The 14,081-nt window shown below is 34.0% G+C and overlaps 1 protein-coding gene across 2 annotated transcripts in view; it reads right to left on the reverse strand.

Annotated features, from left to right (window-relative positions):
• Positions 1 to 787: 787 nt before the first annotated feature.
• Positions 788 to 14,081, reverse strand: part of LOC107289685 (interleukin-5 receptor subunit alpha) — a 48,642-nt gene continuing 35,348 nt past the window's right edge. For both annotated transcript variants that reach the window (XM_015818483.1, XM_015818482.1), the window contains exons 7-10: positions 7,894 to 8,023; positions 5,160 to 5,253; positions 1,622 to 1,700; positions 788 to 906 (exon numbers count right to left, since the gene is read on the reverse strand). In XM_015818483.1, coding sequence (XP_015673969.1) covers positions 826 to 906; positions 1,622 to 1,700; positions 5,160 to 5,253; positions 7,894 to 8,023 — 384 coding nt within the window. In that variant the 3' untranslated portion in view covers positions 788 to 825. The remainder of the gene's footprint in view (positions 907 to 1,621; positions 1,701 to 5,159; positions 5,254 to 7,893; positions 8,024 to 14,081) is intronic.

The raw sequence follows: 14,081 nt of genomic DNA on the forward strand, positions 1-14,081 counted from the left end.
GTACTATCAGAATTTGCTTGTGCAAATTCTCCCACATTCAACTTTTGTTTTTTCTACAACAGTTTCTTTGGAAGTTGGAATTCAAGGCTTTTAGAGAGTAGAGGAAAAGCTTATTTCTTTTGTTAAGAGGCATTTCATCTTCCCAGTATTCCAAAAGTGGGGAATAATTATTCAGTGTTTTTCCTTTTAATCAAATGTCTGAAGGTGTCTAACAATAATAAGGGAGAAACCCTCTGTGACTCAAAGAATGATAGAAATCCATTCAATATACTCTTATGTGTTGACTACTGTATATACCCTGATCCATATGACAGGAATGAACAACAGATTTATCCCCGTTTTTACACATAAAAGAAATCTAGGCATCCACGGGGAAAATTAAAAAAAAAAAGCAAGTTGGTGAATGTAAACTCTGCCCTTTGTACATGCACAGATGAATCTAGCCACACCTGGGCATTTGATGGCTCCTGGGCTACATCCAGCCCTTTGGCTGCCCTTGTCTGGACAACGTGGAATGCTTTTACTTTGAAGGCAATGTTATAAATTCAATTTATGTATGTGTGTCTGTGCATGCCTACGCACCTTTACATTCCTATTAGTTCCGCCCTCCACCACAGTCCCAGTTTCTCATGTGACACCTTGGGAAAATTAATTGCTCTAGCTCTTGCTTAACAGCCTCTAGTAACAAGTCATTATCTTGAATCCCACTGTCTGAATGCATACAAATGCATTCATATTTTGAAAGAAGCAGATAAGCCATACACATATACACAGGTTTTCTTTTACTATTTTATTAGGATAGGTTTTTTTGTAGTGGGCAATGCCTCATACTTTTGGGGAGATGGCAGTCATTTCTTCAACCACTGTTATTGATTCACCTCCTATTGGTACTGGGGTCACCCACTTCTAAGAAAAGAAAATATCCTTGCATTAATTCCTAAAGGTCATGATTATTTAATTCTCATTTCTACATCACAGCTCATTGCAAATACACATATCAAAACCCTTATTTTTTATTGCATATAAAGTAGTCTTCCAAGGACAATGAAGTGGTGATGAAGCTTTGGACTGGCACAGTGGAAGCCGAGGTTCTAGTCACCATCTGCCATGAAAACAGTGGATAAGTTGGGCTAGTCACTGCTAGCACAACTTATCTCATAGGACAGATGTTGTGTGGAGGGAATACCGGTAGGAAGAGAGAACAGGGTGTGTGCCCTCTTGAAGTTTTTGCCATTTGCCAAAACTGAGATTGAGGACAAGACATTCTTGAGGAGAGCAAGTCTATGGCCTTGGGCTATGCAGGAAAACTCTCCTGTTTACTAGATAACTGAGTTTGTGGAACTAGTATATCTTCAAAATAACTTTTCTGTTAAGCTAGATTCATAATGGAAAAAGAAATTCTTCATAGATTTTGGTCCTTCGATCTGCTCCTGAATCATTTAGGATGCTAAAAGTTCATAACTAGAAGTGCATTTCTGTTCTTAGTTTATATTGGCACAAATAAAAAAATGACAACCAATTATTAACTTAGCATTAAAATTATAAAGTAGGTATGAAAGAGTTATTCATGTACATATAAAATACTTTATAGATCATTATATTTAGCATATTTTGAACCCACCTGCACATTCTTTTCATGTTGCCACATTATATCTTTTGGTTGGGGGACTGGATCAGTAAGTTTTTCCCATATGTGGTTCCTGTACAAAGAAAGATTTGGAGCATTATCCCAGATTCCTCTCTTGAAATAACTTGCTATATGTGCCTGAAAATGTGCAGCAGCGTTGACACAGCATACTTTTAAAATATAGACTAGTAATTCTATGTATTTAATTGTATCAATCCTACAGGGTCTGAGAGCAGAACAAAAAACACTAGAAAAACCAGTAAATGTATTGAGCCATCTTTTACAAAACTAGATGCAGAAATAAACATAGGGTTCAGATAGATTCTGTCCCATTAAAATAGAAAAGGCTTTCTTCTGAACCTTTATTAACCCAAACCAATTGCACCAAAGGAAAAGAAAGAATAAACAGGCAGTATATTAATTTAAAAATGGTATCTGAGGACAACAGCTAGGAGGAATTCTTACAGCAGGCAACTGGAGGACAAATTATTCTGAAAAAAAAAAAGGAACAGAGAAGAGAAATCACTGAAATAAAAATAAATAAAAAGACAAAAGATTCAATATCTGTTACAAAAACTGGTCTAATGCAGAAGATAGGTTTTTGTTAGAGCTATATCCATAGTGATCAGAAAAATGTACCTTGCCATTTCTTTAGAATCTTTTTTTTTATTGATTTTTTACACAAACATAGGTCATTCAATAGTTGGGTAAACAGTGTGATGTCTGGGTTACATTTGTAAAAACAGTCCTTAACAATTAATTTCTATAGTTTGTATTTCATATATTAATTTTGTTTACTTTCCTCTTTCCCTGAAACATCCTTTTTTGCAAACATTGCGTTAATACAATTCTTATTGTTTTAATAAATGACAATTTAGTATATATTTTTTCCAATATTCTTAAAAAATAATCATCATATTAATACATTTCTTTTCTTTCCATTCATTTGGATTGCCTTATCATCAATCCTGTTACAGTCCTTATTTTAGTTTATTTCTCCCACCAAGTTCTAAGTATTTTTACTGGTAGTAATTAGTTAAATTTACATTGGCAGACTTGATTCTATTTTTTTCCTTATAAGCCATCTCACATTTTTATGTTTCTTGAGTATTAAATATAAAAGTAAAAAAAGAGAGGGGAAAAGAAAAAGAATGAAAAAAAAATTATAAAAAAAATAAAAAAGAATAGAAGAAAGCAGTAATAACAGAACAGAGAAAATAACATAGTACTTAGAATATATATCCCTCCTAGATTAATAATATTTATTTTCTCAAATTTCTTATTCTTTTTAATCATCGTTAAGAATATATTTAATCTTTAGACATTCTATTCAAATAAATCTAGTCATCTAATCCCTTAACTCTAATTCACTTATATATATATGTACTTTTCTTGAATTCAGTCATGTTTAAGTATCTAAAACATTTCATCCCTCTTAGAATGGTTGTTTCAAATTTTTTCTATTTCTTTAACCATATTCAAACACATGTTTCCTTTTTAAATATTCTCTCTGATATGTCCCATCCTCTTTTTTCTTAATCTCTTTTCTTTGCCCGGAATCTTTCTTGATCAATATATTTTGCTGAATCCAAAGGTTTTCCCATACGATCGTAAGTGTTCCTGTAGATATAGAAAGTGAATCAGTATCTCTGTCCTGAGCACTTGCACTCTACTTTCCATCAAAGTCCCTCTCTTCTTCCACTTTGTTTTGTAATGTTGAAATATAAGTTTCTTTCCTTCCACTTGAATTAAATCATACTTTTTGATTTTGTAAAGGTCCATCTTTAAGTCTTTTCCCTCTGATTTATATTCCAACATCTCTGCTGTGTTCTCCTGAGGGTTTTTTCTGAAGTGAACTTAAGTTGGAGATGAGTTGACTTATACTTTCAAAGTTGTTTTGTATTTCTTTGTGGTTTAAAATCATTGTCCTTTGAATAAATTGTAGCATATCGTATATTTCCTCTTGTAAAACATCCATTGTTTCTATTAATATCACTTTCTCTAAACAGCTGTATTTACTAAAGTTCCACCAGTAGGTGTCAGTGTTGGATCATTTTTCAGTTTTCTTTTTCTCCTTAAAGAGTTAAATTTGCCGCTTCCAATAGCCAAAAAGGGGGGAGAATCCCTCCCCTTTTTCCACTCTCGGAGGTATTTTTGCTTCTTGGGAGTTCTTTTTTTTTTTCAGGAAAATAAGTAGGATAGAGAAAATTAGTTCTTACCCAGCTTCAAACACACTGTTTACAATCAGTTTAGGTAGAGCTTCTTGACTTCCGTTTGCTTGCAGCTAGGGCTAGACAAAGAGTTAGCTAGCCTTTCTTCTGTTGGTTTCGGGGAGGCTTCTCCTGGACTGATCGGAGAGACCACCGTCTCTCCTAGATCCCTGGAAGTACCTTCCTTCAGTGCCACCTCTCCGGGGCGACTTCTGGCCCATTTAGGGTCCCCAAACAAGAAGAAACTCAGCTGAAGAGCTCGGCATCCCGAGTCTCCCAGCCGATGACGCTGCTGGTGGAAACAGGAAGTCCATTTCTTTAGAATCTTTTGTTCTGCTCTTCTTATGAAGTAAATTTAACATAATTATTGTGTAACAATTGTTGTATTCAATCTGTTTTTATCGTTATGTCACATAAACAATTTTCTTTATTAAGGAAAGATACAAACTTAGTAAAGTTTGCATAGGTAAAATCATCTTCTATTCTTTACATCTTTCTCAATATCTGCATCTTTTCTAGTTCAGGGCTTTTCAACCTTTTCACCGATTGTATCACTTTTAGAATATGGCAATATTCAAGTACCACCAGTCACCTAGCAAGGTGTCAAAAACTTGATGACCAAAAAAACAACAGAAAAAAGTGATAAAGTACAAATAGTCCTCTCTCACCTCCATTAATATCATCTCTTCCCCCATCCCTTTAATATCATCTCTTCCCCCACCCCCTTTAATATCATCTCTCCCCTTCAGCAGGACCCAGGCAATGCCTCTCACAGCTCCAGCTGAATCTCTGCCTGAAGACTATGCGAGGCTGTCTGCCACCCCCAATCAGCTGGAGCTGCACGCGCCAATCCTGGGCTCTCCGCAGGACCCAGGCAATGCATCGCGCAGCTCCATCTGAATCTCCACCTGAAGACTGCATGAGGCTGCCTGTCGCCCCCAAGGCCACCGCGAATCAGCTGGAGCTGCGCGCTTTGATCCTGGGCTCTCAGTAGGACCCAGGCAACGTGCAGTTCCAGCTGACTTTCCCACAAGCCTGTGTGGCGCTGCTGCTGCTTCATCTACTTTTACACTTTTTTTACATTTTTTTACAGTGCTGTTCAACCCATCGTATGCGTACCACCTGCCAGGTGCCAACGTACCACTAGTGGTACGTGTACCACCAGTTGAAAAGCCCTGGTCTAGTTGACTGTTATGCTGATGAAGTGCTGATTTGCATTTGAATTTTTAAACGGCTAGTTTTATCAACCGCTAGGACAAAAAGATATAAAGTGAAAGCTGTTTTCTGTGTCTTCATAACAATGAAAAATAATTAAATTTTACCTTTTACAAATCAAAGTCAAGAGCACAATTATTAGCATGGTTCCAAGTGCAGCAAAGACTAAAGGCAGTGTAGGAAATGTATCAGGATCAGTACCTGAAACAATAGCAGGGTTTAGTATTCTTATACTGATTTATATAAAGAGATATTCAGACACACAAAATTACAATGAAGAAGCAGCCCTTTCTTTTGGTGGGGAAAAAAAGAAAAAGCCAACAGATTCTTTTGACCCTAAATGTACCATTATTTTAATATGGATAGTTAATGAAATAATTTTTAATATAGCTATATATAAATATAGTATTAGCAGGAAAATAAAACAAATTGAACAAATACGGATTTGTACATTTCTTTTTAGGAAATCATGTACATATTGGCCGCTACTTTTTTTTAGGAGAGCAAAATTAGGTGCTCATCTAAGAAAGGCAAGTGAACACTAAACAGAATTACAAATGTATTCATTTTCATGTTTTCAGCCAACCTGTATCAGGTATTTTATAGGAAATTTCTCATTAAAATGATCTTTCAGTGGAGAAAATAAATTTAGCTCTTCAAATCTGCTGTGAACTTGGGGGTGGCAGCAGATTTTGGAGAAGGGAATGCTTTAAACTTTGTTTTGAAACTGGCATTAGCAGTAATAGAATCTAGATTGGTTTTTCTCGCTCCATTTTTAGCAATCCAATCACCTTGTCTCAAACTCAAAGCATCATTAAAACTTGAGAGAAAAACTAATAATCCAAAAGGAGAATTTTGAATTTAGAGCTTTCTTATTTAATCATTCTGGGAGTTGAAGTCCACAAGTCATAAAAGGGCCATAGTTCCCCATCTCTGGCTAGCTGGTGACTTTCAATGTGGATGTCATTTTGGATCTATGAAAACGGCAAAACCAATCTTGTTGTTCTGCTACCATCAAAGAATGTAAAAAGTATTTTTAAAAATGAATCTTTGACTTTCACATCCATTATCTTCAGAATAAAGTTGATAAGGAATTGGGAATATTCATGAAGGGAGGAAGAGTAATTTGATTTTATTGAGATAATTAGTATTTAAAAATAAAATTATTTTATTATTGTTTATTATGATGAGATACAGCAAATATCTCTTTGGCATTAGAAGTGATTATCATATCAATGAACAAAAGAATATTACATCACAAACTAAAGATGCCAGAAACAAATGGAATGTCATGGTTTTCATATTTTTCTGTTATTTTGTCTCTGTGTGTATGTGCACATTCAAGCCCATATTACACTGGTCATTAGATTTTTTTTTTCATTTTTAAAGTTAATTTTAATTTTTTCAAAAGGAGTTAGGGGTCCAGATTTTATTATACCATATTTCAAATGATAACACTACTAATCTTTACCAGAATTTACCGATCACTATTTTAACTATATACTATATCTATACAGTATATATTTGATGCCTTTGAGTCAATCTCAACTCCAGGCAACTGCCTGAACATGTCCCTGCAGTTTTCTTGACGAGATTTTGGAAGTGATTTGCTGTTGCCTTGCTGGCTTTGTGCCTAAAGTGAGAAAAAACTTACAATCTCTTAGTTTCAAGCCTGGTGCCTTAACCAGTGTACCAAACTGGGTCTCTATACATGCTGATAATAAGAGTGTAATCATGGTTCCAACGTGTTTCAGTGGTATATTCAAGAAATAGATTTAACCATGCTAATTGTGCATATATAACAATGTTTGGTTTTGTGATAGCACTGGTTCTTACAAATATATTGCTTTACAATTATCTTGCCACCACAGATTCTATAGGTACTATTCACCTATTCTTGCTCCAACGTTTTGGTGAAAAATATTTGTCAGATGTGCCAGTTTTACTATGAATGAGCATCTATGAAATATCTGTTATGAATTAATTTCAAATTAGTCCCAATGGTTTATGCCAGTATGGATTTATTTGTTGCCAATTCTATTCAAATATCAGTGTCAGGAGCAAATAACCAGGAGTGTTTGTTAAGTTCATAGCACTAGTCTTTGTCAACTAACGTTCAGTGTTAAGTTGGCACTAGATAAGGGTCAATGGAATTCATGGAGGACTGGACTTGGATCTTTTGTGGCAACGCAAGGACTACATACTATGACGTGTTTACTCTGCCTTCCAGCTGTGCCTTCTCTTCTCCTACAATCACATTCTGTAACCTAGTTAAGATATAATAATCTAAATCTAAATTTAATAAGCTATTATACATTTTAGTTATATAGTTTTTTGAGTCTCCCAAATCAAGTATTAATTTTCACATTCCATTAATATCTTGTGTATTTTAACATCTTAGTGAAACACAATAATAATTGTTGCCAAATGACCCATGGTAGTGGAATAGGCTGTTATCATGTTTTAATTTTTTGACTTTAAATTGGAATTTTATTCACATAAACATATTTAAACTGTAATAACTTATTTATTACAATTCTTCAATATAGTAGCAGAAATAGGATTTTTTATGTTTGGAGAATTTAAATTTATTATATCTACTCTAAGATTGCTTGCATTAAAAGTAGAATTCACAGTCTGAGACTCTAAAAACTTTGAGTTAGGTCCCAGAATTTTTTAAAACCTTGTTACCAAAGTATTTTGGAGAATTAACTAAATATATTAAGATTATCTTATTTTTCAATGATCATTTTGATGGTAGGAAGCTCTTAACCACCAGCTGACTATTAGAAGGAATGTTAGCATCAAGCAGGAGAAATAATTAAGGAAAAAATAAATTACCAAACTCAATAGGTTTGCTCCATTCTCCATTCATTTCTTTTGAAATTGTACACATGGTGTGTCCAATAGTGCGAATTCTCAAGATATATTTTGCAGGCTTTGCAAAATCGAAGTATGTTTTTCCTGTTACCTAAAAACAAAATATTTATCTATTTAAATTTTTGCTTGATGAAATAATGTTCAATATAAAAATATACTTTATCTTGAATCAATCACGTTATAGTTATTGTTTTGCTTATTAATGAAAAGAAATATTGTAAAAACTAATTGTTTAATTTCAAACCTTGCTTCCATTTCCTTGTGGCTGTGCAATGTTTTTTTAAAATTGAATTATGCAAAGAAAACAAACTGTTCTTTACTTCTGCTATTGAATTTTAGAATATGAGATTAAAAACTTTCATCTCTGTAGATTCTTGATATCACAAGAAAAAAATTAACAACTGCCCTGTTTGTGCCCCTTATGCAAGAAAAGATGAGGGAATAGCATTATTACTTTGACTTATCAGAGTCAGTTTTGTACTCTGATAAGTCCTGTGGTCTAAGATTAGTGCATTCTGGAGAATTTGTTAAAAATTACCACAGTTCCACTTGGACAAAATGCAAGGGTTTTCGGTTTTTTCTCCCAACTGATTGGACAAAGTTTTATAAAGTTTACAATATAAATCCCCCCCACCCCTACAATGCCTCTCCCCCCCCACTTCCCAGAGCTGTTCACAGGGTTACAAATAATAATCATAATCTAAATAACATAAACCAGCTAATTATATAACCAAATCTATAACACACTTTAACTCATTTTTAAAATAAACTTAAATAAGTTAAAATTAACATTAAATACATTATTAAAAGAAGAAAAAACAAACAAACTAGTAAACAACACTACTAGTCAAAATTATAATAAGATCATAGAAGCTATTATACAAGCACTTAATAAAATAATAACAATAAGAATATTTTAAAATTTTACCCAAAAGCCAAATGGAACTTTACAGTCCCATATTTTTTTTGAATATAATCTATCCATCTTCTCCATACCGAAATATAACTTTCATATGACTGATCCTTCAAATAAGCAGAAATCTTAGCCATTTCCGCTAAATTTGACACTTTAATCGACCATTCTTCTACAGTGGGCAAACCATCCGTCTTCCAATATTGAGCTACCAATAATCTTGCAGCTGTTATAAGATTCAACATCAGATTCATTTCTTTGGCATCCAAATTTCCCATAATACCTAACAAAAATAACTGTGGTGTAAACTTTATCTTCTTCTTAAAAATATTTTGAATATTCCACCAAATCTTGATCCAAAATGCCTTTATAGCCCTACACGTCTACCAAATATGGAAGTAGGTTGCATCTAAACTTCCACATCTCCAACATTTGGGCTGTAAGTTAGGATACATGCGTGACAGTTTTTGAGGATCCAAATGCCATCTATAAAACATCTTATAAAAATTTTCTCTTAAATTTTGTGCTTGGACTTCTGGTGGCGATCGTGGCACCGATGGCGGCTTTTCCTTGAGCCATCTGCCCCGAGGATGTGTCAAAGCCATAGGAACAGCGCGCAACAGCTGTTCCGCGGCTCGGAATCCCCCTCCTCGGGCAAAGGGGGGGTGAGCTTCCCAGATAGGGGTAGAGTTCCCTAGCCCTCATAATTTTTCTTTTATGAGGACTAAGGTGTGAACTCCCCCGGAGTCTGGGACTTTCTCCGCTCCTCGGGCTGCCTTTGTTCTCCGAATGAAGCCAGATGCTGATTCCACCTCTGCCATTTAAAGAGACTGTGAGTAGAACCTATAAGCAGACAGAGCTAACCAGGAGGATTGGACTTTGAATAAATTGTGACTTTAACTCAGGAAACAAATAAGTATCTTCTTCACTTTTTGTTTAAACTAGAAGAAGAAGGAATATGGCTGTGGAAGGGCATTTTCTTTTTTGACAGAAGATATAAGAGACTTTTACTTTTTTGGATACAGAAGAAATATTGTAACGGATTTAGCTTCCTTGTTGCTTATTGGGTGGGCAAGCTTTCTGCCTCCTTTTATATACTTAGTATTTGTTGTTTTTACAAGACTTTATAATACTTTAAAGAGGAAAAATAAAAATAAAAATATAAGATAGAAGAAAGAGAAAAATGGCTTCAAAATGTGCAGGAACTTCCGTTCCTCAGAAAGGCACGATCTCATCCCCAGCTGTTCAAACATCACAGCAGCCCAAAGCTAAGACTCCTCCGCCTTCTCCCCCAATTCCAGTATTTACACTGAAAGAATTACAGGATGCTTTGAAGGACAATGCAAGACAGATTAGAACAGAGACAGAGGAGCTTTTGGAAAAGAAAAATGCAGAGATGAGAGAAGACATACTGTTTGCGCTTCAAGGCTTGGCAGTCCATGTAGAACGTATAGATGAATGGGTGGATGAAGTGGAGGAACATGTTGAAAGTCTGGAATTCAGATTGGGAAAAGTGGAGGAGAACGTGGATTTAACTCAAAATGAGGTTATTATGTCACAATATAGAGAAATAGAATATGCTTTGAGAATAAGGGGATTGAAGGAAAATGCTCAAGAAAATTTGGAGGAAGAGATTGCAGCAGATTTGGCTTTGGTTTTGTCCTGTCAACCTGAAGAAATTATGAGAGAAATGGAAAAAAATTTCAGAGTTAATTCATGGGTTGCAAGACAGAGAAATCTTCCAAGAGATGTTGTAATCTATTTTTCTAGAAGATCAATCCATAATGAAATTATTCAAGCCTTTTATAAGCAGAGATTTCAAATTATGGCATAAGATGTTATAATTTTAAAGGAGATACCATCCAAAATACTTAGAAGAAGGAAGGATTTCGCCTTTCTGGTTGAAGAATTGAAAAAGCGACAAATTCAATTTAGATGGGATATACCTGTTGGTATAATTGTGAATTACATGGGAACACACTACAGACTCAACTCGATTTCGAAAGCAAGAGACTTTTATATCTCAATTTTGAAAGTGGGTTCATCATCATCTCCATGAGGTACCAGAAAGGAAGGAATTCTTGAAGAGCAAGTGGCTGAGGGAGCTATGTCATCAAGTGCTACAAAACTACAAGACCAAGCTAAGCAGCAATTTATGGAAATTAAAGATGATCCGAAGTTACAAAGAATGACCTGTGCAGCTCATAGATGCAAAGAAAGAGAGCAGCAAAAAGTGGAAGTTGTACCTACAGCACAGCAAGTTATTTCAGAGCCAGTGGGAGGTGCGAGGCCAAAGAGATCAGTAACAGCTGATTTACAAGGAGCGTTCCAGAGGCTCTCTGCCATTAAAGATGGCAAGGTTTCTGACATGGAATGTTAATGGCTTGAATTCTCCACAGAAAAGAAAAAAGATATTTCATTATTTGAAACAACATAAAAATGACAAGAAACTCACATTACAAGCAACTCACATTACAAGCAACTCACATTACAGCAAAGGATCAAAAATATTTGATTAATTCACGGTTGGGAATACATTTTATGGCACCTGCGCCGCAGAAAAGAGGCGGGGTAGTTATCTATGTGAGGAAAGAGTTTTTGCCCAAATTAATTGATTTTGATCCAGAAGGAAGATACGTTTTTATTGAAATATTATTGAATGGAAAGAAATGTCTTATTATTGGATTATATGCTCCAAATCAACAACAGAAACAGTTTTATAAATTGGTACATCGGAAATTAAATCAACTGGATTACAAATCAGTTATTATGATGGGAGACTGGAATGGAGTTTTAGATTCACGAAGAGACAAGAAAGGTTCCTGTAAAGCTTTTAGTTCTATACTGCCTAAAACCTTTTTTGATTTTAAGGATGAATTGGAATTAAAAGACATTTGGCGAGAACGAAATATGGAAGAAAGAGATTTCACTTTTTTTTAGGATAGGCATCAATCTTATTCTAGAATTGATTTTTTTAATTACTAATGATTTCTTTTCTAGGGTGAAGAATATTAGGATTTTTCCTAGGACATTGTCAGATCATAGTCCTGTATGGATGGAATTATTTGCTGAAGAGGGGAATAGAAGAACTTGGAGACTGAATGAAAACTTATTTAGATATGATACAAACTTGCAGAAATGTAGAGACCAATTGAAATAATTTTTTTTGTTGAACATGCATAAAGATACTTCGATTTCAATGGTTTGGGACGCTAGTAAAGCATATATGAGAGGCATTTTGATTTATATGAACAATGTTTATAGGCGTAAACAGATGCAAAAACGAAAAGAGTTAGAGGATGAGATTAAATTAAAAGAAAAGGCTTTTATTTCAAATCCACTGGATAATAATTTAAAAGTATCTGTACTTAGGGAGCAATTTAATATGTTAATAGCAGATCAGACTGCAACTAGTTTAAGGTACATGAAATATAATACATTTTGTAATGCAAATAAACCTGGAAGATGGTTGGCCTACCAACTACGAAAGAAGCAGAAGTCAAGAATTATAGAGAAAATAGATTATAATGGTAAAGTGACATCTCAACAAAATTTAATTAAAAAGAGCTTTTTGGATTTTTATTCTAAGTTATATGCTTTTGAAAATATACAAATTGAAGAAATAGATAATTATTTACAGCAGGCACATTTTCCTAGATTGTCAAGTAATCAAAGGGAAAAGATGAATTGTTTAATAACTTCTGAGGAGATTAAGGGGACAATTAAGCAATTAAAAGTTGGTAAGGCTCCTGGTACAGATGGATTAACAGCAATTTATTACAAGATGTTATCTGAAGAAATGATAGAACCGTTAAAGGAATTGTTTAATAGTGTTTTGTTAGGTGAAGAAGTACCTCCGTCTTGGAGAACTGCTTTTATATCGTTAATCCCAAAGGAGGGTCAGGATTTGACTCAACCTAAGAATTATAGACCTATATCTTTATTGAATACAGATTATAAGATTTTTTCAAAAGTATTGGCAAACAGATTAATGCAAGTGTTGAGCCAATTGAGTCATAGCGACCAATCTGGATTTATAACTGGAAGATATATGAAAAATAACGTAAGACAAATTATTAATTTAATTGAATATTTGGATAAGAATAATCAAATTCCTGCTGCTTTTATATTTTTGGATGCTGAAAAAGCATTTGATCAATTAGATTGGGGGGTTTTGTTTCTAGTTATAGAGAAAATGAATTTTGGGGAAAAATTTCTGTCCACTCTTAAGGCTATTTATCAACAGCAATCAGCACAGATTATAGTTAATGGGGGGTTAACAGAAGCATTTAAAATTGAAAAAGGAACTAGACAAGGATGTCCATTATCTCCATTGTTATTTGTATTAACAATGGAGATTTTATTAATTAAAATTCGTGAGTCTTCTATAATAAAGGGAATAAAGGTTAATAAGAATGATTATAGGTTAAGAGCCTTTGCTGATGATTTGGTGTTAACATTAACCCAGCCAATAGATTCGGTAATTGATTTTGTTGAAATTATTGCACAATATGGGAAAGTTTCTGGTTTTAAGGTAAATAGCAATAAGACTAAAATTTTACCAAAAAATATGTCTATGAATGATAAAGATATTTTAGTTTCGCTCACAGGTTTTGAAATGGTTAAAAAGGTAAAATATTTGGGAGTTTATATTACAGCTTTTAATGCTAAATTGTATAAAAATAATTATGAAACTTTATGGGTAAAGGTGCAAAAGGATTTAAATGACTGGAAAAAATTACAATTATTGCTGCTGGGAGAATTTCAGCAGTAAAAATGAATATTCTTCCAAAATTTCTTTTTTTGTTTCAAATGATTCCTATTTTAAAAAAAGATGTTAATTTGGAGGATTGGCAAAAGGGTATTAATAAGTTTATTTGGGCGGGCAAGAAGCCAAGAGTTAAGTTTAAGATTATACAAGATGTACGGGAATGAGGAGGACTTAAAGTCCCGAACTTAACATTGTATTATGATGCGGTGGTTTTGACACTGATTAGTGATTGGTTAAATTTAACAAATAGAAATATACTCTCTCTGGAAGGATGGGATTTGTTATTTGGTTGGCAGGCATATTTAATTTATGATAAAAAGGTAGATAAAAATTTTAAGGCTCATATTTTAAGAAGTGCCTTATTAAGAGTTTGGAAGAAATATTATTATAAACTAAATTATAAAATTCCTATCTGGGCAATTCCAGGACAGGTAATAGAGGGGATATCTAGGGGAGTTAATTTGG

Source organism: Protobothrops mucrosquamatus, unplaced genomic scaffold (assembly GCF_001527695.2).
Source record: "Protobothrops mucrosquamatus isolate PMUCROS unplaced genomic scaffold, P.Mucros_1.0 scaffold749, whole genome shotgun sequence".
NCBI classification, from domain to species: Eukaryota; Metazoa; Chordata; class Lepidosauria; order Squamata; family Viperidae; genus Protobothrops; species Protobothrops mucrosquamatus.